This window comes from Cygnus olor, chromosome 3 (assembly GCF_009769625.2).
Source record: "Cygnus olor isolate bCygOlo1 chromosome 3, bCygOlo1.pri.v2, whole genome shotgun sequence".
Taxonomy (NCBI): domain Eukaryota; kingdom Metazoa; phylum Chordata; class Aves; order Anseriformes; family Anatidae; genus Cygnus; species Cygnus olor.
Genome location: NC_049171.1, coordinates 72,198,061 through 72,225,977, shown reverse-complemented (window position 1 = coordinate 72,225,977; position 27,917 = coordinate 72,198,061). Strand labels below are relative to the sequence as shown.

General features: G+C 41.0%; 1 protein-coding gene across 3 annotated transcripts in view; it reads left to right on the top strand.

Moving 5' to 3' along the window:
• The window catches only part of AGPAT4 (1-acylglycerol-3-phosphate O-acyltransferase 4), an 80,020-nt gene that overhangs the window by 44,293 nt on the left and 7,810 nt on the right, over positions 1 to 27,917 (top strand). For all 3 annotated transcript variants that reach the window (XM_040550675.1, XM_040550674.1, XM_040550676.1), the window contains 6 exons: positions 700 to 869; positions 9,241 to 9,402; positions 11,471 to 11,624; positions 17,090 to 17,192; positions 18,561 to 18,636; positions 24,306 to 24,504. In XM_040550675.1, the coding sequence (XP_040406609.1) occupies positions 702 to 869; positions 9,241 to 9,402; positions 11,471 to 11,624; positions 17,090 to 17,192; positions 18,561 to 18,636; positions 24,306 to 24,504 (862 nt within the window). In that variant the 5' untranslated portion in view covers positions 700 to 701. The remainder of the gene's footprint in view (positions 1 to 699; positions 870 to 9,240; positions 9,403 to 11,470; positions 11,625 to 17,089; positions 17,193 to 18,560; positions 18,637 to 24,305; positions 24,505 to 27,917) is intronic.

Sequence of the window (27,917 nt, the reverse complement as noted above, 5' to 3'; positions counted from 1 at the left end):
GGTGTGCAGACTGCCTCAGTCAACAGTCCCCACTGAACGGATGAGTTTGAGGACTGGTGCCTGCTCTGCCTACACCCTGACGGGGAGAATGCGCTGGGTCAGCGACACCTCTGGCTCTTTGCTTGGGACTGTCGTTGGGTTACTGGCCTGAGTGGTCAGACTGAGTACAAAATGCAGTCACTGGCTGTGCTGTCGCCCATATTGCATGTAAGATGTCCTGAGAGCACGGCAGTTTGAGCCTGTACAGCCAGGAGCCAAGTGATGCTGATGTGGAGTGAGGTCTGATTTGTTGTCAGTGCTTCCACAGGTTTTCAGCTGGCAGAACTCCTAGGAAGGAGTATGAGGACCAGTGCATAGTGCAAATAGGCCTGTTTGTTTTTCCTACAAGCTTGTTTCATTTGTCATGTAATGTTGTATTGAAAACCATAAATGCTAATTTTACATGTATCTTGATAATACATTTTTAACTTTAAATTTGTAATTTTCAAATAAGTGGAACTCCTCAATATCACTGTGGAACATTTCTACTCCCTCCCTCCTTCCATGCCATCTCTTTATCTCCCTTTTCTCCCCAGCCTCCCCTGCCTTGCCCTTTTTTTGCCCTCTGGTGTTGAGGCAACTGATGCTTTTCAACACATTAATAATTTGTGGCTTTGCATATACTTTGTACATTCATTTATGTCTCGTTCTTTATTTTAGAGATGGTGATGTTATTGGAATGGTGGTCAGGCACCGATTGCACCCTCTACACTGATCCAGAGAGTTACCACAAGTATGGGAAGGAGAATGCCATTGTAATTCTTAATCACAACTTCGAAATTGACTTTCTCTGTGGTTGGAACTTCTGTGAAAGATTCGGAGTCCTTGGGGTGAGTTTTGATTAGTGTTAAAACAGCTTCCTCTTCTTGGGTGTGGGGAAAAAAACACACAAATTCTTTGTGTTTTTGTGAGTGTTGTGGTTTAACCCTGGCATGCAGCTAAGCACCACACAGCTGTTTGTTTGCTCCTCACACAAAGTAAAAACAAAGCAAGGTAAAAGTAAGGTAAAAGTGCAAGAACTTATAGGTTGAGAAAAGGCACTTTACTCGGTGCCAAAGGTAAAGCAAAAGAAGGAATTCATTCACTACTTCCCATCAGCAGGCACGTGTTCAGCTGTTGCCAGCAAAGCAGGGCTCATCATGGGTAACAGTTACTTGGGAAGACAAACACAGTTCCTCTGAACATGCTTCTACCCTCCTCCTTTCCCCAAGCTGTTACTGTTCAGCACAATGCCCCATGACGTGGGACATCCCTCTGGCCAGCCCGGGCTGTCCTGGCTGTGTCTCCCCCAGCTCCTGGTGCACCCCCAGCCTCCTTGCTGGCAGAGCAGTGCCAGGAGCAGATGAGTCCTGGGCTCTGTGTGAGCACGGCTCTGCAGCAAGTGAAACATCTTAAATCCAGAACAGAGCAACATGCCAGCTACAGTGAAGAAAATTAACTCTATCCCAGCTAAAACTGTGACAGTAAGTTAACAGATCTCCGTTCAAATTTCATGCTGTCGTCAGGACTTAGAGATGTGAACCTAAGTCAGTGCAGTGGAATTACATGGAATACTGGGTTAGGGTTGTTTGGGCATTCATAGAAATGTTAAAAGTATTGCAGTTACAGCTGATGAAGGAGGTAGTTTTAGCCTGTAGAGGCTTTACAGTTGTTTCTTTCAGTGTGCTTGCTAGGTACCTATATGGTTGATAGTGCTGCAAAAGGATGAGCTACTTGTGATACTTTCCCAGTAAATTGTAGAATTCGTTTGCCTTCTCTAGAGTTGTCTTCCAAATCCACCAAAACCATAGCTAGAGCTTGAATGATGTAGTTTCTGTTGTTTCTCGGAATGAAATGGCTGCCATCTAAAGTGAAAGCACTAACCAAGTGCTAACTAGTAAAGAGTGGGAGGATGGGTTATCCACAATTGAATATACTCTTACGTTAAGCTAGGAGTATGTGTGCATGTGTTTTTGATTTTTCTTGGTTCCCCGGTTAGTTCATGGAGATCATTCTAGTACCTCTCCTAAGCTGGTTTGATTTAATTCTGTGATGCTGATGACATTTTCTGCTGACAAGAGACTAGGAAAACAGTTTCACCCTCCAAAGAAAGCAGACTAATACCTCATTTTGGCAGTCTTCTACAGTATCCTCTTCTAACCTTGCTACTGAATGCTGTCAAAAGTCCTGAACTTGTGTGAACCTATGACTTCTTGTGGCCTCTCCTTTTGGCTCTTTGCATTTGCTGGATATTTAGGCACCGCTTGAATCCCTTTCAAATTAGTTGTGAACGTCTGCTTTAAAACAAACAAGTTCCACAAAGATGAAAAAAAAAACACACCACCACCAACAAAAATAAACAATAACAACAAAAACAAAACAACCTTAAAACTGGAGGGAAATAAACCACAGGACTGCAGGTCCAGCATATCAGTGAAATGGCCGTTGGCTCCTCATTACTGTGGAACAATTTTACTGTCATGTCTAGGCCTCAAGTACAGAGCTGGAAAATATCATCAAAGACAGCAGTAGATGTAGGGAAATGTGTTCGTGGCAGACAGATGTATGTGCCAAAAGCATTCTCCTTTCTATATGCTCATTATACAGTGGTTCATTAGTATAGTCTGTCTAATTTTATAGGTCTAACGATGACAGTTCTCTAGATAAAGCTGTACTGTAGAAGGTCAGGAGCTTCTTCAGAAAGCAGCATTGTGGAAAATTAAAGGACTGTTTCTGTACAAACTAATAGGGGCCTACAGGGTCAGAAATCTCTTGTTTTATGTTAGTGTTGTGTGGTTGGATTGAATTTCATTAGCTTTAATTATTTTTAATAGTTTTCCCAAGTTAATCGGGATTATGTTTTAATTTTGTGTATTGTTCCCTACACATAAGAAGACCACTGCATAAAAGCATTAACTATTGCACAATTACTGTGCTGCACTAACTGAAAACACTGCTGTCTTTAGATGCTGAGTTATTACTCAGTTTATATCTTTGCTAATCTTAGGGATCGTTTAGGAACTGATATATCTTTTTGTAATTACTTCTTAAAACTATTTCGGTCTTGATTAATGTACTGTGGTTTTACTTTCCAGAAACTGTTCCAGGAGGAAATGGTTCCCATGTGCTCTTACTTGCGTAGATGTCTTAACACAGGAAAGCAGTATATTTCCCTGTTGGGGTAACCAGTCAAGGTTCATCATAAGCCATCAAAAGAAACAAAAAAGCCCAACACCCCCTTCCCCAGCAGTCATCCTAGATTTGTTTCCTTACAGGATTTACTGTACTGGCATACTGGTGCTTGGTTTGGTGCAGCACAGGAGTGGATGGATGCCTGGCGGTGCAGGGTATAGCTTGGTGTGACTTTGTGCTGTCTTACACCAGCTTGTGTAATTGTATTGTGCAATACTGCAGGATTTGGTGTGGCAGCACAATTAAGAATGTAAAAGCCGTTATGCTGAAGGCTCGTCTTGCACTGTCTTGAACAGAGGCCAGAAGCAAATGTTTGAGAGAGAGTTGCAAGAACAAGGCGAGCATACAGAGAAATTTTAAAGGGCTGTCCGAGCCCCTAGCAATTTGTGGCTCGGGGACTTTGTGAGCTAATGGTGTTTTATATTTAATGTGGTTCAGTTTTACACTGCAAAGTGTCTATGCAAACTTTTTAGGCATTTATCAACATCCCGCTAAGCTAATTATGTACTCACTGCTGTTGAAAGGGAAATTTTGCCCATGCCATCCTATCTTCTGCATCTGTTCTGGTGTTTGTCTGACCGGTATTAGCACATTTCAGGCACCTCTTCTCTTTCTCGTGCCATACCTAGTTCTATGAAAGAAAGGAAAGATGACTGGGGAGGGTGAAGAGAGAGAAGACGAAGACAATTCATGGCTGAAGGAGTGGAACTGATTGCGTTTAGCTGCAGAAGGCGGACGGAATGGCTTTGTTGTGATATCCAGCAGTACCCTACAGCCATGGCACATGATGGCCATGCTGTTAATGATATTGTAAGCGTGCGCCCAAACTCTGTTTTACACCTTGAACTTCTGTTAAACGAAGCCACTAATTCTAGGGTTTGGTGGTGCTGTGCTTGGTTGTTTTGTTATTGTTGGGTTTTTTTTGAGTTTTGAGGGAGTAGGTAAAAAAAAAAATATCTGCCATTTCTGACATTTATTTTACTTTTACATTTTTATCATACTTTTGGATATGATTTTTTATGATACTTTTGGAGCACCCGTTCAAGATGCTAGGAGATACTGGCTCGACAGTGCTGAGTGAGAGCCAGAGATCTATTCATTTACAGTGGAGAAGGAGAAAACCCCATCAAGAAGCAATTCTGTGCTCTCTTTTTCTCTTGCAAGTTATTCTAGGCATAGATTGTCTTGCCAGTTGCAGTTGGGCTCCATGTAGCTGAAGCTGCTGGTGCGTGTTTGCAGCACCAAACCATAGAAGATCTTTGGTGGTTGCTAGAAATTAGAAGGAAGCAAACTTCACAAAGCCTACAAGTCAACAGGGATTTCAAACAAAACTATGAATCACTTGCATCTGTATTCCACTTGTGTTCTTAGTGAAGGGATCTTCCTCCTCCATTTTCACCCCGACAGCCATCAGCCACACTTACCTGCCTCCTTGCCCTGCCAGAGCTCAGTGATGTGTGCAGGAGCATGTAGCCCCAAAGCAGGGAATAGAATATGGGGGATGCTCAATGTCAAGTCAGCATCATCTGCTATGGGACAGGCTTCCATTTCTTAATAAAACGCACCAGGAGGAGCGTGACTGTGACGTAGTGAGTGCTCTGCTTTTCCATGCTGTGCTGGCACAATGGCTGGGGCTGACTCTGGTGAGCCTGGGCTTTGCCTGCTTGTGTTGACAGGTCCCTGTGCTGTGCTGCACCCTTCAGTTTTCTTGACTGTGATATTCGACGTAGGTCCTGTACAGCATTTAAACACATCAGTAACAATAAGTTTTTCAAGGTGTGTGCCAAGCAGCCCTTTGAAAACAGGCCTGCTGGAAACAAGAAGTTTCAATCAAGAAACAGGCATTTTCTGAGGAAGGAGATGTTGTTCAGGACTTGAACCAAAAGCACACTAGTACACTCCCTGCCAGGACTCACTGTTACCCTTCTGGTTCAGTGCTAGATATAACGAAGCAGTGCTAAAATAGCTTTTTAATCAGTTTAGTAACCCTTTTCCTGAGATGAAGATATTTATATGAGCAAAAATTGCCTCCACTTTAAAGCTAAGTCTACTGGTTCATCTGTTCATTTTCCATTGAACACAGGTAATGCTAAGCATATGTAATCATTTTAAACCCTAATTATCTGTTCCATATGCCAGAAAAAAAAAAACAAAAACAAATTTTAAATAAAAAGTTATTTATATTGAAGCTTGCTGTTGGAAGAACTGAACATTGCCTTAAAAAAAGGTGTGAGAAGAGTCTTCTGCTAGATTACTGCTTGGAACTGATAGATATGTGAATACTGATTACTTCCCAATGCTCATTCATTTGTACATTTCAGTATATTAATAGGAGTTGTATGATTGTTCAGGTAGGCAGATAAAAACACGTTATTACTTGTATTTAGTACAGCATCTTAACATATGCTCGGGTGTTACATCCACTAAAATATTGCTTTGTTACCTTTCCAACGTGGAAAAGTTTTTGTTTGTTTGTTTTCTTTTTTCCTCAAATTGAAGCATTAAAAATTAGGAGCCTAGTTACATTTACGGAATCATGGCTTTGAGGCACTAAAGAAATGTATCTTTTCGTCTTGATGTCCCTGAGACTACAATATGAAAGGGTGCGAAAGAGAGCAAACAGAATTACCAAAAGTATGTCAGTGTCGAGGGCAGCCTGTAGAGCAAGTAATTTATGAGATAAATTGCTGCTGCTAATGGTTTGCAGCTACAATAAATTTGTTTTGAAACTGGAACAAATTTTGGTAGACATCCTCAGCTTACAGGTTGATTTTGTGCTGTTTGTTCATTCTGTGATTAAGAGGTGTTGAGTAACTGAGGCTGGAAACAAAAATCAGGATTTTCTTTCTGTGACAGTAAAGCTATGTGAACACATCTAAAGTGAGTTTTTAAATTTATTTTTTATGCAATGTTAGTACAGTCATTCATGCAAGGAAAATTTCATGGGTATTCCCGTCTGAACAAATGTAGTCAAAAGAAATTAACCTGGATTAAAATGCTCTTACTGTAGATAAGCCATTCCCATCCAGCAATGATTTTGTAAGATGTCTGTTGGAATTACACAATTCTGAGCATTGAAAATATTTAACTTCCTTCAGGAAGGCAGCTTACATTTCATTAAAAAAGCAATGATTTACTCAATTTATTCTGTTGAGCAAGCTGAATTTAAGGACTACAGGTGACTGTCATATATTCTCCAAAGTTCTCCGGTAAAGGAAGAATCAGTGGCAGAAATAACTACAGCTGTGTTCTTCCCCCCCTTGTACTCAGGCAGGAGCTGTGCACGTGTAGACAGCTGAAACCGAACAGATTGCAGCTCTAGTTATTGTAGTGAGGCGGTAGCTTCTGAGAGGCCTGATACATTCCTCCCACATGAGGAGTCTTACCCGTGCAGTGACGGGAGAGTTTCCTTCCTCCCATTAGCTCTGTGTCATCAGCCTGCCTTCTACTGCGACAGTAGGTGGGGTGCGCGAAATACAGCCTAAGGTAATTTGGATTCTTTTTATGTTCATCTAAGGAGACGTGCACTCACGTGTCTGAAAAGCATTTTTAAATTTCAAAATGAATAGGAGTCTGCCCTGGGGGAGAGCTCAAACATCAGCTCTGCTTTTGTGGCTGTACCTGCGCCCTGTGACACCGTAGCTCGCATCTGGCCTGTCTCTCCTTCACCGGGGAAAGAAAACAGTGTTGGTAACGTCTCTCCTGCCCCATGTTTAACTCATACACTTTTTAAAATATGCAAAGCATTAGAAGAAAGATGATGGTGAAGTATTTACTTCAGCTTGTTTTTGGGCTAGGATTCCAGTGTTTTAAAGTCTGGAGGTAGGACAGTTAGATTAGCTTGTCTTTCCTGACGCTGTGTTGTGGAGGCCTCGTGCGTCCTATGCAGAGCACGATGCTGCTTGTTTATGGCATGCCTTGTGATACTGAACACCTACTATAAATAAACTTTAAGAGCGTGGTGCTTTTGTTTTGGGGTGGGGTGTTGGGGCTGAGGTGTGACACTGCTGCTGTTTTCCTAAAGAATTGGTGGCTTCCCCTGGGATTCCTTCCAGCTGGGGCTGCTGGCAAAAGGCCAGCCTGCTTGGGACTGAGGTGTGGGTTGCAGTTCCCTAAGGTTCTGGTCGTCATCCCCCAGCTGGAGACACTACATCTGCTGGGGTTTTGGGGGCAAATCATAGGCCAAGGTGTCTTCCTCAGCCTTGCATGGGAGAGAGGAATGACAGAGCTTCTGGACTGGTGTGTGCATTTTGAATGGAAGTTGTACATGGCCTATAACAAAAAGTGCTCCCTGGAGACTTCTTTTAAAAGTATATGCCAGAATTTAGAGCTTAGATTTATTTTGAAAATACAAAAATAACTTGTCTCAAGAGTAACAGAGAAAAGGAAAAAGCAGTAGTGTGGGGAGAAAAATAAATTGAGCTTTAAGAGAGGTAGTGGGAGGAGAGCTGGTCTCTGTCGCCAGCCTGGGGAGCTGAAAGAGGAGGCTGGGCTCAGCACTGCTGCTGTCGTGCAGTAGAGATTCATGTCCAGGAGAAACTGAAATGGCAAAAAGAGTGCCTCAGCTGCTCCCTGTGGGAGAGCAGGGCCTGGGGTCCCGGCCTAGGACCATCACTGAAGTTCTCCAAATGGCTGAGAGAGTGCACTTTATTGCAAACTGGTAAGTTGTTTGACAGTAGTAATTCCTGCATTCTTAGAAATGGAACTGTCTCATGCCTTTTTCTGCTCTGCTTCTGTATAACAGCCACTTGTGAAGCTATTTATGTGCACTTGCCTTCCAGTCTTATGAGCTTTTAGATAGCTTAATTATTTAAGGTATTTTCCTTCTCAAGGAAAGAAAGCAGATGAGAGAAACGAGCTGAGATAAAGAAGTAGGTCAAGTCTCTTCTCCTAGTAACCAAATGAACAACAGCAACCAAAAAATAAAAGGAAATAATTCCTGCTGATGATAATTTTTATCAGTAAATAATTTCTTCTAGTCAGATGCAATGTCTTGGAACCCATCTGTGGAGCACTGGCATGGAACAGCTTATAATGATATCAGGGATAGAAACTGAACTGTAATTGCTCCATCTATCCTCTAGGAAAATGTCACCATCTTTCAGGAATACTGAAATGATTTTTGTGTATACACACGCAAGCATACCATTTTATTCACAAAATAGCAAAGTGAAAGGTAAGACAGCTCACCAAGGCACAGTGGCTTGGAAGATAGGAAATGAGCAAGTCGATCAGTTCTTGTGCCCAAAGGGACATCAGTCTGAGGTAACTGTGGGACTGAGTTATGGAGTTAGATTTGAGATTTGGAACAAGTTGAATGCTTGAAAAGCCATAGACTTCTTATGGAGAGTCTGGACAAATCAACTCAGCGTCTGTCACACCTGTGAGACAGAAACAGTACTTATTCTATTCCAGAAGGATGCTCTGAACAGAAGCTTACTAGTGTATTTCTGCCCTTCCATAAACAAGTCTGAACAGAAACAAAGTATTATTATTTCTCCTGTTATTTCTAGTGTTGCTTAAGGTTTTCTCCATTGGTAAAGCATGTGTGAAACAGGTGCATGCATCAATATGCTGTTGTGCAGCAAAGGCTCTGTGAATCTGTTTCTCATTCAGAATGGTTTTCTTGTCATGATGAGGTGTCCTGGCTTTGGGAAGAGGCAAGCTTCATTGCACAGGGTCTGGTTAAGAATTTAATTTTATGTGGTTTGAGTCTTTTGCATGGATTCCTCCGCATTTGAAGGAATTTGGCTAGTGTTTTGGGTTTCAGGGTTTGGGCAGGATTGGCATACATACATACATGTATGTATTTCATACCAAAAGTCTTCTGTCATGCAGATACTGGGATCAGATTTGACTATTGTGTCATGCAAGGATAACTTCCTTGTTTTGCTTTTGTACTCGTTTTAAAACTGGGACAGCTCAGTAAATGAATCAAGATGTAAATGTCTAACTTTGCATGTGTCATGTCCGTACAAAACCCAGTAAGCGGTGCGATTCCGCCTTACTTCCTTTCACTCTGTCTTGCAGAGTTCCAAAGTGCTGGCGAAGAAGGAGCTCTCCTACATGCCTATCATTGGCTGGATGTGGTATTTCCTAGAGATAGTCTTCTGCAAGCGTAAGTGGGAGGAAGATCGGAAAACAGTCATGCAGAAGTTGCTGAATCTCCGGGACTACCCAGAAAACTTTTGGGTGAGTGATGACTAATGAGTGTTGTGGGAGGTGTTGTAGTGCTTGGCGGGATGAAGGCGTATGCAATACATGATAGTCACCAGGTTGCTCCTGAGAACTTTGATTCATGAACCTCCTGGCAGCATCAGGAGAATATTATCTGAGAGTTGAGTTCTGTCTGGAATTTCCAATGTAATTGTCTGTACCGCCTGTTTGCTAACTCTATAGTATGGAGCTCCGTGGATGTTACTTCAAAAATTCCTACACTGCGATCAACTCAATAGTTGAGTTTGCAGGATTTGCAGTCCTCTAAATGTAGGAGCTGTAGAGGGGTAGATGCAGGTGTTCATGGCAGTGTAACGGATCCATGTGACAATACTGTTTGGAAACACATCAGCTGTTTTCTTCATGCATTTCCCTGTGATATTGCCATTCCTGTGAAGGTGCTAGGTCAGACATGGCCCAGTAAAAGTGAAAGCTGCAGAGCAGTGTCTGGTCAGAGAAGTGGCCCTGGGGGTCATTTGGCTATGTTAGAGAAGTTTGGTGTCACCTTTCAGTAACAAGGAAGTGCTATTTTTTGCACTACTATGATTTTAAAGTGTTGAGTCTGTTCTAGTCTGGGAATGAAAAGCCTTTGAATGTTTAATTTCCTCAGTAATCAGAAGAATCCTAGTTCTGATGGTGAGAGGGAAATTAAGCAGCCTCACAAGGGCCTACAGAAACTGTTTGCTTAAGAGGTGGTTTCCTAGTGTACGTGCTATATCTCTCCTTCTCTGAAACAGAATTTCGTTATTGTTGATTTCAGTGAGCCCTAAGCAATCAAAACTAAGCTCTGTTTGGTTACTGCTTAAATGATTTCTAGGTAGGAGGCTGTCAGCAGATGGAGAATTCTTAGTTTCTAATCCCACTTTCTCACAGGGATTTGCCTGTGCTCTGTGACTCTTAAAAAATGCTGAATTCCTTTTCGTGAACATAGGCAGTTCAGTACTAATTGGTAACCACAAATTACCACCATTCTTTATTTACTGCTGCGGAGTGTTACTGAGAAGGAGTTATACATGTATTGAGAGATCCAGTTGCAGGTGTACAGCTGGATTTATTCCAGTGTGGTGTTTTAATCTGCACTCATTTGTTGACATAATTTCAAAAGGTACAGCAGTAGTTAGAAAGTGAGAGCATGCTAGCTGGTTTAGGAGGATTTTCTTACCAGTTTCTTTATGTTTCATCTGACTGTTTAACACTATGCACGTGGTACATGAGTAAAAATGCTCTTAGACGGGCTGGATCTGAAGCTGGCTACTTGGACAGTTTTCTTTAGGTTCTCTGTGGGCTAAATTCTTGTTGTGGGTTATTGAGAGTTAGCTGATATTATTTGGTACTGCTCTCTGATGTGATAGTTTGCATTCAGGTCTGGCAGAAAGCAGCTGAGCAAGTGATAAATCTCCAAAGATCTGTGCTCTCCGCTGCCTGCCACTGGCAAAATTGTAATTGTTCAAGTCAGAGCAGTTGTGCTGTGTAGCTCATAAGGGACTGAGACCTACTGTTGTCCTGCATCTACTGCCCTACGTTTGTTACCAGCTCAGTCTTTGGCATCAAAGTTAGTGTCTGCTGTTGCTTATGGTCCTCATGTCGTAGTGAAAGCAGATGAGCCAACAAGGCATTTCCTAGAAATGTGTTCAGTTCAGACACAACTTTTAGATACTGGAGCACCTCAGCATCAGTAAGAGATTTGCAACAAGGAGAATGTTCTGTGAGTCTTCTGTCATCTCTTTAGAGATAGAGTGACTCATTTAGAGAAATCAAGTCATTCAGACTTCAGTAGAAGAGCAGGTGTTAAAGCCCAAAGCCTAGACTTCAAACCACAGGACGGCAAGTTGTATGAGTGGGGGCAATTGAGAGTTTTTTGTTTGTTATTTCTTATTTTTTAATAGTTCCAGGGTAATTAAATTACCAGCATATGTATGTGGCTATACCTGTCCTTGCTAGTGGTGTTCATTTGGGCCATACTGATGGGAATTAGAGAGGACTCTGGTCAGGCATATGTAGAAAACCTGAGCTGTTTTCTAACTGAAATTCTCTCTTGTTTTAGTTCCTGATTCATTGTGAGGGTACAAGGTTCACAGAACAGAAGCACCAGATTAGCATGCAGGTGGCTGAAGCCAAAGGCCTGCCCAAGCTCAAATATCACCTTCTGCCACGAACGAAAGGATTTGCTGTCACCGTGCAGTGTTTGAGAAATGTAGGTAAGGAAAGTCACAAGGAGCAATGCTAAATGGCTATTTCATGTAACTGCTGTCGCTTTGCCGTGCTCTTCTTTTCCCCATAGTGTGTGTCCTAGAAGAAAAGCCCTGGAATCTTTTCTGAGCTTTCTTCTACTGGTCTGTCAAAATTAAAGGTTAGGTTTGACTAGCGAAATTCATGGGCAGCTTGATTAATTTCTTATGTTTGCTTCCTTTTCTGTTACTGTATTGGGGGATCCCAAGTTACAGGTTTCCTACCTATTCCCAAATGATAATATTTCTTAGTATATACTGTATTACTAAGAAATACTATTCCCAGTGAAGCCAATACATCACTTTATTACTTCAGAGAATCTAAGAAAGTGTCTTAAATGTTTAGTTGTGGTAAATATAAGTAACATTTTTTATCAAAAAATACTCTGCTTTAAATTTCTGTGTAGATGTACTCTAGAGTTTCTTAGTAGCCTTTGCAGAGTAGAGGGCAGTAAACCATTTCTGAAGATATATGTAGGAGAAGTTTATAAGTTAATTACGGAATATGAGTAAATTTTTCCTTGTTAATGTTGTTCTGTACCCCTCACCCTCCTTCTGGTTACCTGAAATAGATTTACCAACTCTAGAGTGCCATCAGTAAGAACATGGCACTCTAGCCCATTCCTTTAAAGTGATCTTCTTTGACTAATAAAATCCAGCTAAGTCTTCTGCTCTGTACTTCATGAACGAAGGAAAGACAGTGCTAAGTAGCTATAGCGTTACACTTTGGGGTTTGGTGGATTTACGTGCTGTTAGAAGGCTGATATATAAGAACGGCGAAGTAGTGGTTTAGAAGAAAATGTTCTAGCATGACTGAAGTTAATGTCAAAACTCCTTTTTGTCTTTGAAGACATGTTTTCATCTGGCTTATCTGGGGTAGCTGCTGTAAAAAAAGTTTTGCTGTCTGTCATGTCTCTTTTTTGTATCTTCTCACAAGTCAGGTAGATGATATCACTGTTGTAGCTTGTCAGGCATCACTGATTTCCCACCCCCCAAAATGGACGGCATAGCTTGGACCTCTTCTGACATGTGAAGAAGATGGAAGTTATGTGTAGCATCCAGAGCAGCTTCCTGAAGGGCACAGTTTAACCTTCCCTTTTGAGTAAGGGCAAATGTTTTGCTGAGGAGGAGGGGAGACAGACCTGAGGCACTGAGAAGATCTGAGTCAGAACTCTCTGACCTCCAATGCCCTGAGCTGGGAGTCAGGGACAAGTGATTTTAGTGGTGTTTTTTTCCTTGTCACTACTCAATGTAAAACAAACAAAACATGGTGTGACTGCAGACAGGTAGCTGATTTATGGGAAAGTATTTCAAAAGGAAACAATTTCAGGGATCTCAAGTGCCATTTATAAAGAGGTTTGGGCATTCATGCGATAAACTACAATAGCACTTCTTAGGATCCTAAATGTTTTGTATACTGTCAGGAAACTAAAAAGACTTAGATCCCTAAATTAGCTACTTAGGAGAAGTGTTTGTTACTACCTCAAACCAGAGCCAGTCACTTGTTAAACCAAACGGGGTAAGGCTAATAACAAGGTAGTACTTCACTGTGAGGGTTCAAGAAGCACAAAGTCATAATTTTTCATAGGTAGTTGCTGCTGAAACTGTGTAATTAAACCCAGCCAAGAGACCTCTGAGGGAAGCAGCTGATGATCCCAGATAATAATTGCAAGTTCTGTGGGTATGCTGATTCTTAAAGGAATACATCTAATATTTTTTAAAATTGTTCTGATGTTTTTATTGGTGATCGTCTCTACCAGTTCCGTAGTAACAGACGCAGTACCCAGGAACTTCATTTCTAGAGGTTGTGTGCTGTCTTAATAAATTGCTGTTAGGTTGTAGTGTAGAATTTGCTACTTGTGCTTCTCATGGAAGCAAATGAAAACATAGATCTGTTTCTAAAACACCTATCCATTACTCCCAGTGCAAATAAATGTCATAAATATTGTAAAAGTTGTATTTAACTGTTATTACTGTTGACTGCTTGTATATCTGACAGTGCCTTTCAGCTGTTTTTATTTAGTTAAGGCGTATATAAAAAAATATAACTCTTGAAGGATTGCAGATAATTCCAAGTTGTCAACTTCTTCCAATTGTGCATGCATGGAAATTGCTGTCCTAGAGGAAACACAGAAGAACAAATTCCAGAGTGATGTTTTCATGGAGGCCAATATGACTGTGTATGGGGGTTTGATTGTTTTTTGTTGTTGTTGTTGTTTTTTTTTTTCTCATGAGCTGAATTTCAGTCCTGGATTTCTTCAGTGTTTAGTGGAGGTCCTAATCCTACCTGAGCAAGCTACCAGTTTTGAGCAGATGGATGGATGATCTTTGGCCAGAGCAATGAAATGTTAAAAGATTGTGCTAGAATGGCTGTCATACTGGCAGTACGGTGAATTCCACCTTCTCTTCCTCATGCATCTCCTGAGTCTTCACTGCAGATCATTGTGTGCTAGTATGAAGCCATATGTAGGCATACTCAGAGCTTGCAGGTTGATTTGTCAGATGTTTGTGCAGGCATAGTCCACTGTGCCCACAAAATAATGGATGAAATTCAATTCAAGAGGCCAGTTAAAAAATAACAGTAAAAAACAAACAAAAAAAAAACTCTCTAAATATGTAATTCAAAGACTTCTTAAGCATTAAGTAGAGATTAAGAAAGCAAATTCCAATTTCTTAAGTATGTAGTTCTTTGTCAGAATTCTATGCAGGGAACCAAAAGCAAAGGGTAGAGTTTATTTGTGTGTGTATGTTGTTTGTTTTTTTTGGTCAGAAAATAGTGATTTCAATGGAAAAATGTTTCTTTCAATTGTGATCTGTTCTAAGCCTCTGAAAAGACTTCAGAAAAATGAATTATCTTTGTTTTTTAATGAAAAAAGTTGTTTTAAGATAATTTCTCTGAGAAATGTATTATTTCATAATTAGAGCAAAACTTCTGAAGAACTGCCCAAACTAGTCTGAGAATAAGACAGTTGGAAGGTTTTGAAGATACTGTGAAGTTTTTTTTTTTACTTGATTTAGAATGTGGAATTTCTGGACTCTTAAGCTTTTGGATGAGAAAGTCGTGAGCTGTCTAGTTGTAATTAAACACAAATACATATATAATTGTATGTATATGCATAAAAATACCTAAAATATATAATATGTACAAAATGCGTGTTTAATGAAAAACAATGTCAGTAGGTCATGCAGTGTAGTAGTGCTGCTTTGGCTGTGGAAGCTTTCTGGTAAATTTTAATCCTGTGCAGTCTTTTCTTTGACACGTCCTCCATTGTTCTTTTCCTGCACTTTCAAAATAGAAAAGCTTAGGTCTTCAGTTACTTTATACCCAAATATAATAGGGGTCTATTTACTCCTGCATACGTTGTTATCTTGGATTTGGCACTGCTTTGCCAGCAAAAGATTTCAGTGTGATACAAAAAAGAACTAGACTGAACATCAAACTACAGACCAGTCACAAACTGGAAAAGGATTTGTTTAGCTGGAGTGAAGGAAAACTCTGTGTATGGCCTATGATAAGATGGAACATAAGATGTTCCTGATCAACGCTGCACAACTTTTTCAGAACAAGAGAATCATTTTCTAATGTGTCTGAACAAGAACCCAAGTCATCTCAAAATTCAAATGTAGGTGTCTCCTAAAAGACAAAAGTGACAAGTGCTGGACACATCATACTTGCCTTTATTGTTTTCGTCTTGTCATTATTCTTTAATAATTTGAGATTATTCTAAGCTAACAAATTTACCTTGTACAAACCAAATTAAGCTCTTGTCTTCCCTCGATTACATTGGATCAGTAAATTAGAGTGGATTAGTAAAATCCTTATTCACTAAGAAGCTTTAAAATGGAGGTAGGTAATTTATTCAAAAAAATAAATTCCTATTTTTATTGTACAATGAAGGTAATGTGCTGGAAGCAGATTTTGGCTTATCGTTTGTAGTTTTGAGCTTGAGCTAAAATCCCAACTGTAGTAGAAAAAAATAGACTTAATAGTGAGGGATACAGTCTTTGTACAGTGACACAGTTTTGGCCTCTATTTTTGGGATTTCTTTGCAGCACTAAATCTGGGCTGTTCTATTCTAGGCTATGAATTCTGCTTTGCAGTAACCAACTCTGTGGGGGAATTTCTGCTGGGCTGTATGTTGTGACCAAGCCATATCAATCTCACACTGATAAACTTCAAAAATGAAACCAAATCTGTTCTGTGTAATAGAATGCTTCCTTATGGGGGTCAAAACCTCTCACAATAAAAATTCACTGAAGTGTTCATTATTGCAAAACTCTGGAGCAGAAAATCTGAAATACAGCAAGCTGTGGGTGAAGCACTTTAGTCAATTTTGTTATTGTTGCTGTTATTGATCTTGAAATTCATACTGTGATGCGCAATCAGTTTCAGTGCCAGGAAAATTAATTGCTCTCTGGTAATTTCCTACCGTATCAGAAACAGTCTCTTTACAGATATGTTAGAATCACAGAATGGTTTGGGTTGTAAGGGACCTTAAACATCATCTAGTTCCAGCGCCCCTGCCATAGACATGTTGGTACTATGAAGCAATCAAAAAAGTTTATTTAGCTCCTGTGTTCAAATAATCTCTTACTTTTGTAACACTTCTTCTGGTTTAAAACAATGAACACTTTTTCTGTAGAAACTGTTTGTTGACGCTGTCTAACTAAGAACAACCTTTGCTTGCAAATGCTTTTACTGTTACTGTGCAGTCCTGAACTGACAGTGTTCTTTCTCTCTGGGCTGAAAGTTTTGTTGCAGTTTAGTTGTGTGGAACTTAGATGTTGTATTCATGCAGCTGCATGTCTTTGTAACAGTAGCTCATCTCACACAGGTGATGGTCTGTTATTCTGTCTCTGCCTTTGCATTATAGCAAATGCCTCAGCTATCCAGGAACGGGCACGAAGGGGAGGTTGTTTCAAGCCCTAATTCATAGTTGGGTTAAGCCTTCTGGCTGTAGGATAGGTCTCAGACAAAGTTTACCTATTCTCAGTCAAACTGTATGTATTGTTTATTGCTTGTGTAAGTGGTTATCTGCTTGCTTATTTAAGCAATCTTCTGCAGGGAGAGTGAGTCCCCACTCAGTTGTCTTGTTCAGTGAGTTGGGGAAGCTAACAGTTTTGGGCTTCTAGAATTTCCTATGGTATATAAACTGTTGATATGTTCCCAGCATTCAGCATCTGTTGGGGAAGGAGACATGGGTGGAGAGTATTCATCCATTCTACTAGTGTAAGTCCTGAAAGGGTCACTGGATATTTGCCTTCTAATAACCTGCATGTTGAATATACATTGTCATCTTTACCTTGTTGATAGCTCAGACTATGGTGCTATTGCTGATGGCTCCATATGTAAATATGCTTCTTGTTTGAGAGAGAATGATTGATCTTCAATTCTATTACTACTTTAGTCACATAACCTGTTTTTCTTCTTGTAGTTTCAGCAGTCTATGATTCTACCCTCAACTTCAGAAATAATGAGAATCCAACATTGCTGGGCGTTCTAAATGGAAAGAAGTATCACGCAGATTTATATGTAAGGCAAGTAATCCATGTTTTAATTCCGTTCTGGCATACAGGAGTGTGTACTTGCAGTCACACTTGCACAAATAAGGAAATATTTTCAAAGAGGTAATGGACATAGCAAGTCTCTACCAACCTGGCTTTACAGGACTCTAGAAGAAAAACTCATCTGGTTTGAGCAGGGTTTCATGTCAAATTCTGTAACTATATATACTTGAAGATCTTGTGGAGCTCTACAGATTGTGTTGTTGTTGTTGTTTTGTATTGATTTCTGCATGTCAGCTCAGTCACAACAGTGGAGCCTCTTTTTTAACTCACCTGGCCTCAGTGACCAAACATCTATGAAGTGTTCAGGAGGGTTTCCTTGACTCCTGTCTCTGGCACGGTGATCTGTACCGAGGTGGAAGCCAGGCTCAGGACTCTTCCCGTCTGTTTGGTGTAGCTGATATACTTGACTGCCCCTCCCTCCCTACCTAGGATGGTTTGTATGAAGAAAAAACATTTGCCAGGATTCTGTATCGCTTACGTTTCTATAAAGATGAATGACCCAATGGCTTCCCACAATCTTAGTAAGGATGGGCCAATTCCAAAGAGCTCCATCTCAGGCTAGGTTCTATCAGCAGCACCAATTCTGCAGGTACTTGAGGTATGTGATGATTTAGGATTGGAGCATCAAAGCCTTAGAAGTGATCCCATAAGTGATTGGGAGTTCGTAACCTCATTATAGCTTTAATTCGCTGCTACAATTGGTTTCTCTTGAAATAGAGTAGGGTGATGTTTTCTTTTTACCTCCCCTTTTCTGTCTGTTTAAAAAGTATTTTCTTGAGAACTTAAATCAGAAATACTGTCTGAGAAATTCTAGATGTGCCGTGTCCTAGTTATGAGAATACTTTGTTTTTTTTTCTCTAAAAAAAAATATTAAAATTAAAATTAAATTAAAATTAAATTAAATTAAATTAAAATTAAATTAAAATTTATTTTCTCTAAAAAAAAAAAAATCAGCTAGGCATGATTAAACACAGCCCTGAGCTCCATATGTGAGGTAGGAAATCAGTTCTTTCAAAAACTTTCTTTAGAAACAGAAAATTTCAAACCTTTGGCTAGAAAGTGGTTCTAGTGAGCTCAAATAGAATGCGTTACTGTTTCAGGAATCTAAATCTTGAGTTTCAGATGCATGTGAAAACTGAAGGTAGATCTAGAAGCAAACTATACTTTGCTGATCTGGAAGCTGTTACCACAGATTATTAAATAAATAAATAAAAGAGCGGTGGGGGGAGTACAGTGAATCTCCTGTCAGATGGATGATCTGTCTCTGTAATGCAAATGCTGTTCATCAGAGCAGAACTATTTAATATTCTTCGATTTCTCTTTGTTTACCATTGGCAGGCGGATTCCATTAGAGGAAGTCCCAGAAGATGAGCAGGAGTGTTCTAATTGGCTCCACAAACTCTACCAAGAAAAGGTTAGTTTTTTGTCCAGACAAAACTCATGAGCCGCTGGTGCTCAGTTATTTATACTCCTTGTAGACCTTTACAGTGTGCGTGTGAAGTGGTTGCGCTTTGGGGTTTTGTGGTTTTTGTTTTTCGGAGCAAGTGCTCTGTTTCTCCAGATGCAAAGTGGTCTTGCACTGTCAGTCATGGTTACCTTTATTTTGTACTTAAAGAGCAGCAGGTAAAAAAATGAGGCAAGCCTCAGTGAGAGAGTAGTTTTAAACTGTTCTTCAGAAAGTTGCGTAAGTATACAAAATACGCAACTGCCTGGTTGGTAGTAGAACCTTCTTCCTGTTAGAGTCACCTCCTAAATCAAGAATTAATTCTTGGGCTAAATGAGGTATATTTTGATTTAGTGCATTAAAACTTTTGTCCCTTGTTTTAGCCTGTGTCTTTTACCAAGGCAAATATCCAACATTAACAGGACAAGCTGATAAATACTTTCACATTGTGTGCACAGAGGGCGTGCATTCAAGATTCCTAATTACATAGCACGGGGGCAGAATAAGGACAACTTGTAGACGGAGTGTGCTTGTAGAAGCCTGATGATTTTTTTTTTTCAGCTATTTGCATATGCATCCTTCAGATTTTCAGAATCTGTTTCTTGTGGTTTTTGTTTTTATGAAGAGGTAATGGTTGGGGATGTGCTCTTTGAATACACAGAGCACTCCTGTTTCAGTCAGTGGGAGTCACAGGTGTACAAGGCATGATACAGTGAGATAAGTTATGTTATTTAGATTAGAATACAGCAATGTTTGAGATTTAGAAATGATGGCCTATAGCTATCGTTTCTAAATTAGCCTGTAGCTAAGTTCTGTTTTCCTCTCACTAGTGCAGTGAAATTCTGTTATGTGGTTTGTTGTACTCAACCCAGAACACCACATTAGCATGTCTGTATAGTCTATGCTCTAGTCTTTCTCAGCTTCAAACCAAGACTGCTTCTGGTTTAATTCAGCGCCTCTGATCCTTCCTTCTTGTAAGTTGTGCCGCAGACATCTAATGCAGGCACTACGTCTTGGCGCACTTCTGCAGAACGGCATTGTGGTACCTACGTGCCCGTGCTCTCTCTATAGGAAGATGAATGCAAACGGTCCTTTTGGTGAACACTGCAAAAGTCCATTTTCGTGTTGCTAAGATAATGTTTAGACATTTGCAGGACAAGTACATAAATTAAATGAGTATGTGGTGATCGTTTTCCTGAATCCTTTATTGCATCCTTTGCAGTAATTCACTTAGTTTTCTGTTATTCTCTCTTTGGCAAACACTTGGTTATTGCTCTTGCAAACAGTGTGTGCATCTATCCTGCTTTCTTTTAACAGCTTAGCTTGCTGTTAGTTTCCTATTTAAGTACAGGAGAAAGGCATGTTTGTTCAGTTTTCCTTTCCATTAAAAGCTTTTTGGTATTGCGGGATTTTTTTTCCATGTTTTCCTTTTTCTTTTTTTTCCTTTTTTTTTTCCCTTTTCCCTTTCTTCTTTTTTCTCCTTTTCTTCTTCTTTTCTACTTTTCTTCTTTCTTCTTTTTTTTTTTTGTTTGTTTGGAAGATGACATGTTGCTCTTTCTTGAGCTGTTTTATGTTATTTCATTGCAGTCATTCCGGGTTTACACAAGCCCACATCTGTGTAAAATCAGACTGTTTAGGGGAATACAGAGCAGGGATAAGTTGATAAAGAGTTCTGAGATAATGGAAGTTTATGTGCAGAGTAAAAATTCAATTTCTGTTTCACCTTTCTGCCATATTTCTTTTAGATAATTACCTCTTAGGTGGGATGACAAGCAGCATCGCTGTCTGAGTGTTGCTTCTGAAAGTGAATTCTGTTTCTCTTCCAAAAGTGAATTTTGTTTCAGGCTTATGTCTCCAGAGTCAGTAAATATTTATGATGAAAAGCAACAAAGTTATATTAAAAGGACAGTAATTCATTGCAGGATATGCACTCATCAGCTGCTTTGTCCATTTCGGTTGTAGCACTCCACTTCCTGTTTCAAAACAGGACAAGGTATGCACGCTACTGAAAAACAGGTTCCCTGTTTTATCTTGCATCATGGTTGCATGTGCTGTTGCTTGTTCTCAGCGATATTCATAATTTTTGCAATACCCTCTCGAGCCTTAGAAGGTGGGAGAGAGCATGCAGCATCTCTTGGTTGATTCAGGGCAGTCTGAGCTTTTTCTGTACGCTGCACTGGCTGCCAGCTCTGGAACACCTTCACAGATGAATTGTGCGCTCTTTGCAGAGTTGTGTGGCAGACATTGGCCCCATGAACTGCCTCTCCGTATGCAGGTGTGCTCAGAGGCATTCATCAGCTGTGAGGCTCCAAGAGCTACCAGTAATTGCTGCCCTGTCTTTTTTGCAAGGCCATGGTAATAAAAGGGGTGGGCAGATGCAGGGTTATTCTGCAAGCTGTGAATCAAACGGCTCTAGCTAAATGTGAAAAATGCAGTCCTGAAGGGTCCTGCTCTCCCCAAAGCATGACAGTGTATGTGACAGCATCTGAGTGTGGGGTTGATTTAATGGTAAGCTCCTCCATCCTCCCTTTCTTACTTAGCAGGGCTGAATTATGCTCCAGGAGCATAATTTAGTGTATGGGACATGCCATAGATGCTGAGGTCAAGGCTGGAGTGCTGGGCACTCATGATCAACAGGGACACAAAGTTGTTTGAATGAGTAATGAGATCTGCTGTTAGTGGACATCAAGGGACGTGACCTTTCTAAATTATCTTTAATAGAGGAGTCAGAGTCTTTGAGAAAAGCTTGTGTTGTCTTTTTTTACCCCATTGCCTGGTATCAGTTACATGTTCCTCAATGAGATGCTACTGTCTGGAAACCTGGCTTCTTTACGTTCTTACTACTTATCACCCCGTTTCCTGGTTTAGTCCCTGCTGCGAATGTAATGAGGAGGGCCTTTCCAGATGAGCAGTGGCACCCTGCTATTATAAACCAAGCATTGTTCTTCTTCCTGTTCCAGGCTTATGTAGGCACCATGTCCGTGCATTTCTCTTCTTCCTTACCTGGGGTGATTTTTTTCCTTTCAGAGGTGGCCAGCACCGGATCAGTTAATGCCAAGTCCTGACAGAAGTGCAACTTGGGCTGCCAGTTGCCTTTTCCTTTTAAACTGCCACTGCTAGAAAGACTCCCCCTTAACGTGGAGCAGACGGAGCATGTTATTGCCCAGTCCGAAAAGATACTGTACAACAGTCACAACTCTGCTAGTCCTTGCTTTTTTTTTTCTTTCCACCTCTTCACAGCCTCAGCTCCTGAAATAGAAGTTCTGCTTGAGAATCTTAATTTCCATTAAAAAGAAAGTGAGTTTCTGATTCTTTTCGCTTGTAAGAGAAGGATGGAAAACAGGGCGTGAAAATATATGCCAGAATGCCCCAGGGACTTAGCAAAGGATAGCTGAAGAGGGAAAGTGTACAGAACTCCAGTGTTTGGGAACAAAGAATATTTTTTTGGATACTCATTCTTTGTGAGTGTCTTCATGAAAGAGCAGTGGCATCCCTCTGCAGTCAGATCTTCCTGGTGGGAGCAGGAGGGAAGACTCCAGTTAGATTCTCACAAGAGAATGGATGTTCCCTGGTTTCCTGCCACTGCATTACTCGCCCCTGTGTCTGAAGTAACTCAGATTTGGTGGGGTTGTTAGGGGCAGCATGCTTCCACGTCTGAAAATGCTACTTGAGTTGGTGAAACTTACTACAAACAGAAAACAAGCTCTGCATGCAGAGAATGAAAGCTTCTTTTGGGGGAGGTGGTTGAGGGGAACGTTAATGTGCATCATAGGTTTAAATACTGACTTGAGCTGTCTGGGGGTACTATCGGCACCCTCTAAAAGCTTAGATCAACCCACGAATCTCTTCTGTGAGGAATATGTATGCTTCTAAGGGCAAGGAATCGTAATTGAATTGAGGAGCTGTTCCCCATGATGGTGTAAAATGTGTAGCAGAGGTGAAGACAGTGACATCCTTTTGCCCATTATTTATTTCTTCCATCTGTCTCAAACCTCTTGGTGAGATGTGGTCAGCGTTTTTTCTGACCCTTATGCTGTGCAGAGCCAACAAAAGGAAAAATACTATACTTGTTTTAAGTCTGTCTGTCTTGCTTCTGTAGTAATAGGCCCCCTAATGGTGGTACCAGTAATAGTCAGAAATTCTTAATATTTTTCTGGGTGATGCTGGTATTTAGAAACCTAATCGTATATAGGAGAATTCAATTTACTGATGATTAGTTAGTAGCTAAACCAGTCATAAACCAAAATCCTCAAGGCACTGTAAAGAAAACTTCATACATTGTGTGATTTGCTGAAGATAGCAAATTAATTGGCCATAATGATCCCAGTACAATCTAGTTCACATGAGCAAAACAGTCATAATTTTTCTAATCTCAATAAAGAGAGAGCAATTCTCTAATTACTGTGTAATCTCTTAAAAGTTAAATGCTCCCTTTGAATTAGATAAAATGGTAGCAGCCTGTAATTGCTCAAATTGCCATTAAATAATTAAAGAATTGTCCGTGTTAGCTGGAGTGTAAGTAAATGTAAAATCATAGCATAGTAGAACTAATCTTGTGGTTGATGAGGACAATCTTGGCTTTGCCAGAATTTTTGGAAACCGTCATGAAGCATTCCTTTCTTTGAAGAAAATCAGCCCTTCGTTCTGACTCAATTGAGGTTCCTTTTTATGTCAGTCTAATTCTGACTCCGTTAATTAACCAGTTTTATGTGCTAATCAGATTAATAATCTTTGCTTTGGAACCAGAAGGAAGGCATTTTTCCCCACCAGCTTGACACCTTGGGGTGATCACATTGCTAAAGGCAATACTGTTCATCCATGTAAACTTTGGAGCAAGGTACTGAAGGCTAAGCCTTCTGTGCTGTAAAAACCAAAACGAAAGAAAAACCAAACTTCTTCTCCCCCCCTCTCCCCACAAACCCACAAAGCAAACAAAAAACCACCCCACCGTCATCCTCTTATTCTACTGAACGTGAGAGCCCTTTGAACAAAAATAGTGGGAGACTCTTTAAACTATTTGTGTGCGCAACTGTCTGTAGAGGGGTTAACCACCCTTTCCTCCACAGGCTGCATGGGAGGGAACAAGGTAAGTAAGACTACGTCTGTGGGACAAAGCGGACAGGAGGGGGGAGGTGTTCTTTGGAGTATATAGCACAAGATGGTGTCTGTTCACCTTTTCTGGTAGGGCTGTGGATGCTGTTTTAGAGCAATGCTTGGAGAAAACGTTAGGGAGCAGAGGATCTGTTACTGCAGACATAGCCCAAACGCTTCCCTGGCTTACCAGCACTATTTGTCCGAAGGCTGTGGCTCTTGCAGGAGGTGCAACAGTGATATCTACATTACTGCAAGTGCGCATCCCCTCACCCATTGGGTGAGGTTGTTACGGGTTTGTTATACACTCTAGGCATGCCATTTTTCAGGCTTCTATGTGCAGGAGAGAGAAAGGATGCACACATCAATGTAAGCTCTCTTTTTTGAGTATGTGCTCATTGCCTTCAAAGAACAAGCTTTCCAGCCATGACTCGGTCTTTGATCTTCCTTCAGGGTTACAAGCATGTAGAAGGAGAAACATCAGTCAGGAATGGCTAGTTTCATTGGCAGATGGGAATTTAATTGTTGCCCCTCCTTTGTTCTACCAGGATGCATTCCAGGAAGAGTACTACCGAACAGGAACCTACCCGGCAGTCCCTATAGTACCACCCCGACGACCATGGACGCTTTTGAACTGGCTTTTCTGGGCTTTATTGCTGCTATATCCTTTATTCAAGCTGCTCATCAACATGGTCAACAGTGGATCATCACTGACACTGGCTAGTTTTGGATTTGTCATTGTAATGGGTAAGTTTTCTCCAACAGAAAGTTTACTTGAAGGATAAGTGTTTGACTTGGCCTATTGAGCCTTACTAAATATAACCTCTGTGACGGAGTATATGATGTATGAACTCAGCTGGCCATCTGATACCCACTTGAGCCTGGAATAGGTTAAGTAGTGGTAGCTGTGAGCTGTCTTGGTTTGTGAAGTGGTTAAGTTATTTAAAAGGAAGAAGGGAAACGAAACAAGGAATTGGCCCAAAGGAGATCTTGGATGGTATCATTCATGGAAGGAGGAACCAGGCCAGTTTTGCAGACTAAATCATATTTGTTGTCTGTACTTTTTGGCATATTGACTGCAGGTCAGTTGAACAGGTGTCCATCCAGAATAAGCCATACATTTATAAAGCAAGTATCTCATGTGGCTGCGCTGTCTCATGTACTGATGGCTTCATCACCTTAATGTCTGACTATATTACAAGTATCCTTTAAGAAAGAAATAAAGCTTCACAAAAGTGGACGGGTGAGTTATGACACATCTGCATATGCAACTGGCAATAGCACTTGAGACCAGATAGTCTACCTTTGGAAGAAATATTGGAGTAGTCTGTTTGGTACAGGGCTGTGGAGCCATGGTCTAATGGGACACTGAAGCTCAGCTGTTGCAACATTTTTTAATTCATCATCATTCATCCAAATCTTTCAGCATTTTCTTCTTAATTTAGCTTCTCCACTCAGTGGACTGGTTGTTCATATGCCTTTCCAAGGTGCCTTATGTCCTGCATACTCTCTACAGGGAGCCTCAGTGCATAATTCAGGGTTTTGGATTTTAATTTCAAGGCTAGATGCTTTAATGTTTGGTATTGTCATATGTGATGTTTCTAGATTTAGTCCTTATAGTCCAGCATAGTCAAGTGACCACCCCGCTCCCCTAAGTCATCTAGTATCATCTTACCATTAGCGGTCTTTATGTAGCAGACTAAGTTATGTCTGCCTCTTTATCAGGAAGGAAAGAACCTGTAATGAAAACAAAAATGCTACTAAGAATGGACAGCTAAACCTTTTTTGTTTGGTTGGCTTTGTTTTTGTTTTACTCCCCACTTAGCTTTCTTCTGCTTCTGGCCACAAGGCAAGATTAGTGAGCAAGCTGCTGTGAGTCCTGTTTTGAATGCAGTGATAATCCAAAGGATTTGTTCTCAGGTTATTTGTGATGCTGGAGCTAACAGAAAACTACAGCAGCAGTCTGCTGCCAGAATGATTGCCTGAGTTCCCAGCCAGCAAAAGCACAGCTGAGGAACACATTAAGAACGGTGAGATTAACAGTCCACTATGTGATGTGCATTGATGCCCCATACGTATCAGCCACGTTTGTGGCATGCTGCAGGTTCCAGTCCTCTGCAGGGATTTGAAAGACCCCTGCGCTTAGCAACAGCTCTGGTTTCTCTCTGAATATGTGGTGTGATCATACCCAAAGTGCTTGTAATTGGCCAGGATTTGCAGCGTGGCAGAAGACTCTGTATCTCCTGTAGCAGAGGGTATCATCTGATTAGACGCAGCCAGCCACCTCTTGCTGATGAGCTGGCAAAAAAAAGAAAGGTGATGTCACGTATTAGCAGAGAGTCTCCATGGAGCTGTGGAGGGTAGAGAATGTGTGGGAGGGGAAGGGAAGTTCAGCCTTCAGAAAAAAAAACGCAGATCTGGGTTACCCTGGTCACTTGAAGGTGGATGTGTCATTACTCACCAAAAGGATAACAGTTCCCTTACTGTTACAGTCTCTATCTTTTTTACAGTACCCCTTTGAAAGCATTGTTATTGCTAGTTGGGAATTTTTGGTCTCATTCTGTGGAAGCATCTAACTTCAGCCCAAGCAGTTACATTGACTTTTGTAGCCAGCAGCTGAGTTTCTGTAGCAGAGACATTCTCCCCAAACTGTGCTTTTTATCCCGGGGGTCTCTCTGTCATGAGTGTCCTGGATGTGATACAACCATTTTCTGACAGAGGAGCAACCAGTATTTCATTTTGCAGTTCTCCAGCTTTAGGAAAGGTCTCAGAAATGACTTCTGCAATGGCTAGGAGGTAGCAGTAGAGGACCACAAATGTACCCTGGAGGTTGTGACTCCTGGTGCCGGCTGCAGTTTGCAGCACTGCAGAGAGGACTGTATTTGCTGTCTTTTCCAGTGTGAGTGGTGAGCTGGTACCTGCTGGCTTAACAGTACAAAGGAAGCTTTTTCTGTAAATGAGGGCAGTGTATTTCCCATTGTGATCAGATGATAAAGCCACCTTTTCACATCGCTCCTAGAACACCCTTTCCATCTACTGATTAACTGAAGAAGCTCCAGTAGCATTTGGGGGATTATTTGTATATGTGCTAGTTTGACAGCTCACCTGAATCGGGAAGCTTAACTGTGGTCCCTCGTGGCCCATTATAGGTAGACTTTAGTGCTTCAAAGGGCAGACTTCAGTACCTGACAGCATTACCTTTATTATGCATATATTGTGCTATTTGCACCTATGCTAAATCTTCTGTGATAGGAGAGAAAGGAGGGACTAGGAGGCCCTATTACCTGATGTCCTCTGATTTGTTGCCAGAGTGTTATTTGTCTTTCGGACAGTCTCTGCTAATTTTGCTCTCCAGTAAAATGCTTTCTGGATTGTAAGTGGCTGTTGAGGTGGAACGATCTGTAAGAGAAATGCCCCGTAGCGGTCGAGCTGGAGTGAAAGCATGGTAATACCTCAGAACCTAACTCTCAGGTCCAAGGAATGAATAACCGACGTATATATAGTTCTGCTGGTTCAGCTCAAACAATTTCAGCCCTAAATAAACAATGTCTCCTCTTTATACTGAGAATGCTGAGCCATCCCCTTTTGCCTTGCTGTGCAGCAGTTTGGCTATTTATACTCATAATAATCATTGTATTGTGCTAATATCTAACTACTGGTCTGGGACCAGGAGTCCTTTGTGATGCTATTTGAACTGACACAAGGCAGTCCCTGCTCCAGAGGGTGAATGCTCAAGCAGTTTGAGGGACAAAAGACTCTTTTGAAAACTAGCTTTAGTTTCACAGGACACATGGCAAGATATTTATGTACTTAATTCACAAGTTTTGTTCAAAACTTGAGGCTGATATTTCAGCGTTAAAGCAGAGAGTCTGGCAAATGTCCATAGGTGTATTTGACAGCAGCTTCCTTTTCTTCCTTCCTCCTCCTGCTTCCCTAATCTCATTTGGTTCCAAAGGACCCAGCGTTAGGTCGCCTTTCATGTTTTGGTAACTTGTGCTGAGGAGAACAACCTTTATGCTCCAGAAGTATTTTAATATAGAGCCTTCATCAGTTCCACGTGCTGAAGATGAGGGGGTGTCTCTTGGCTTTTAAATGGAGAAGTAGCTCTTACGTGTCTAATGCTAAAAGCATAATGGCATCTGCACTTATGGCGTGGGTCC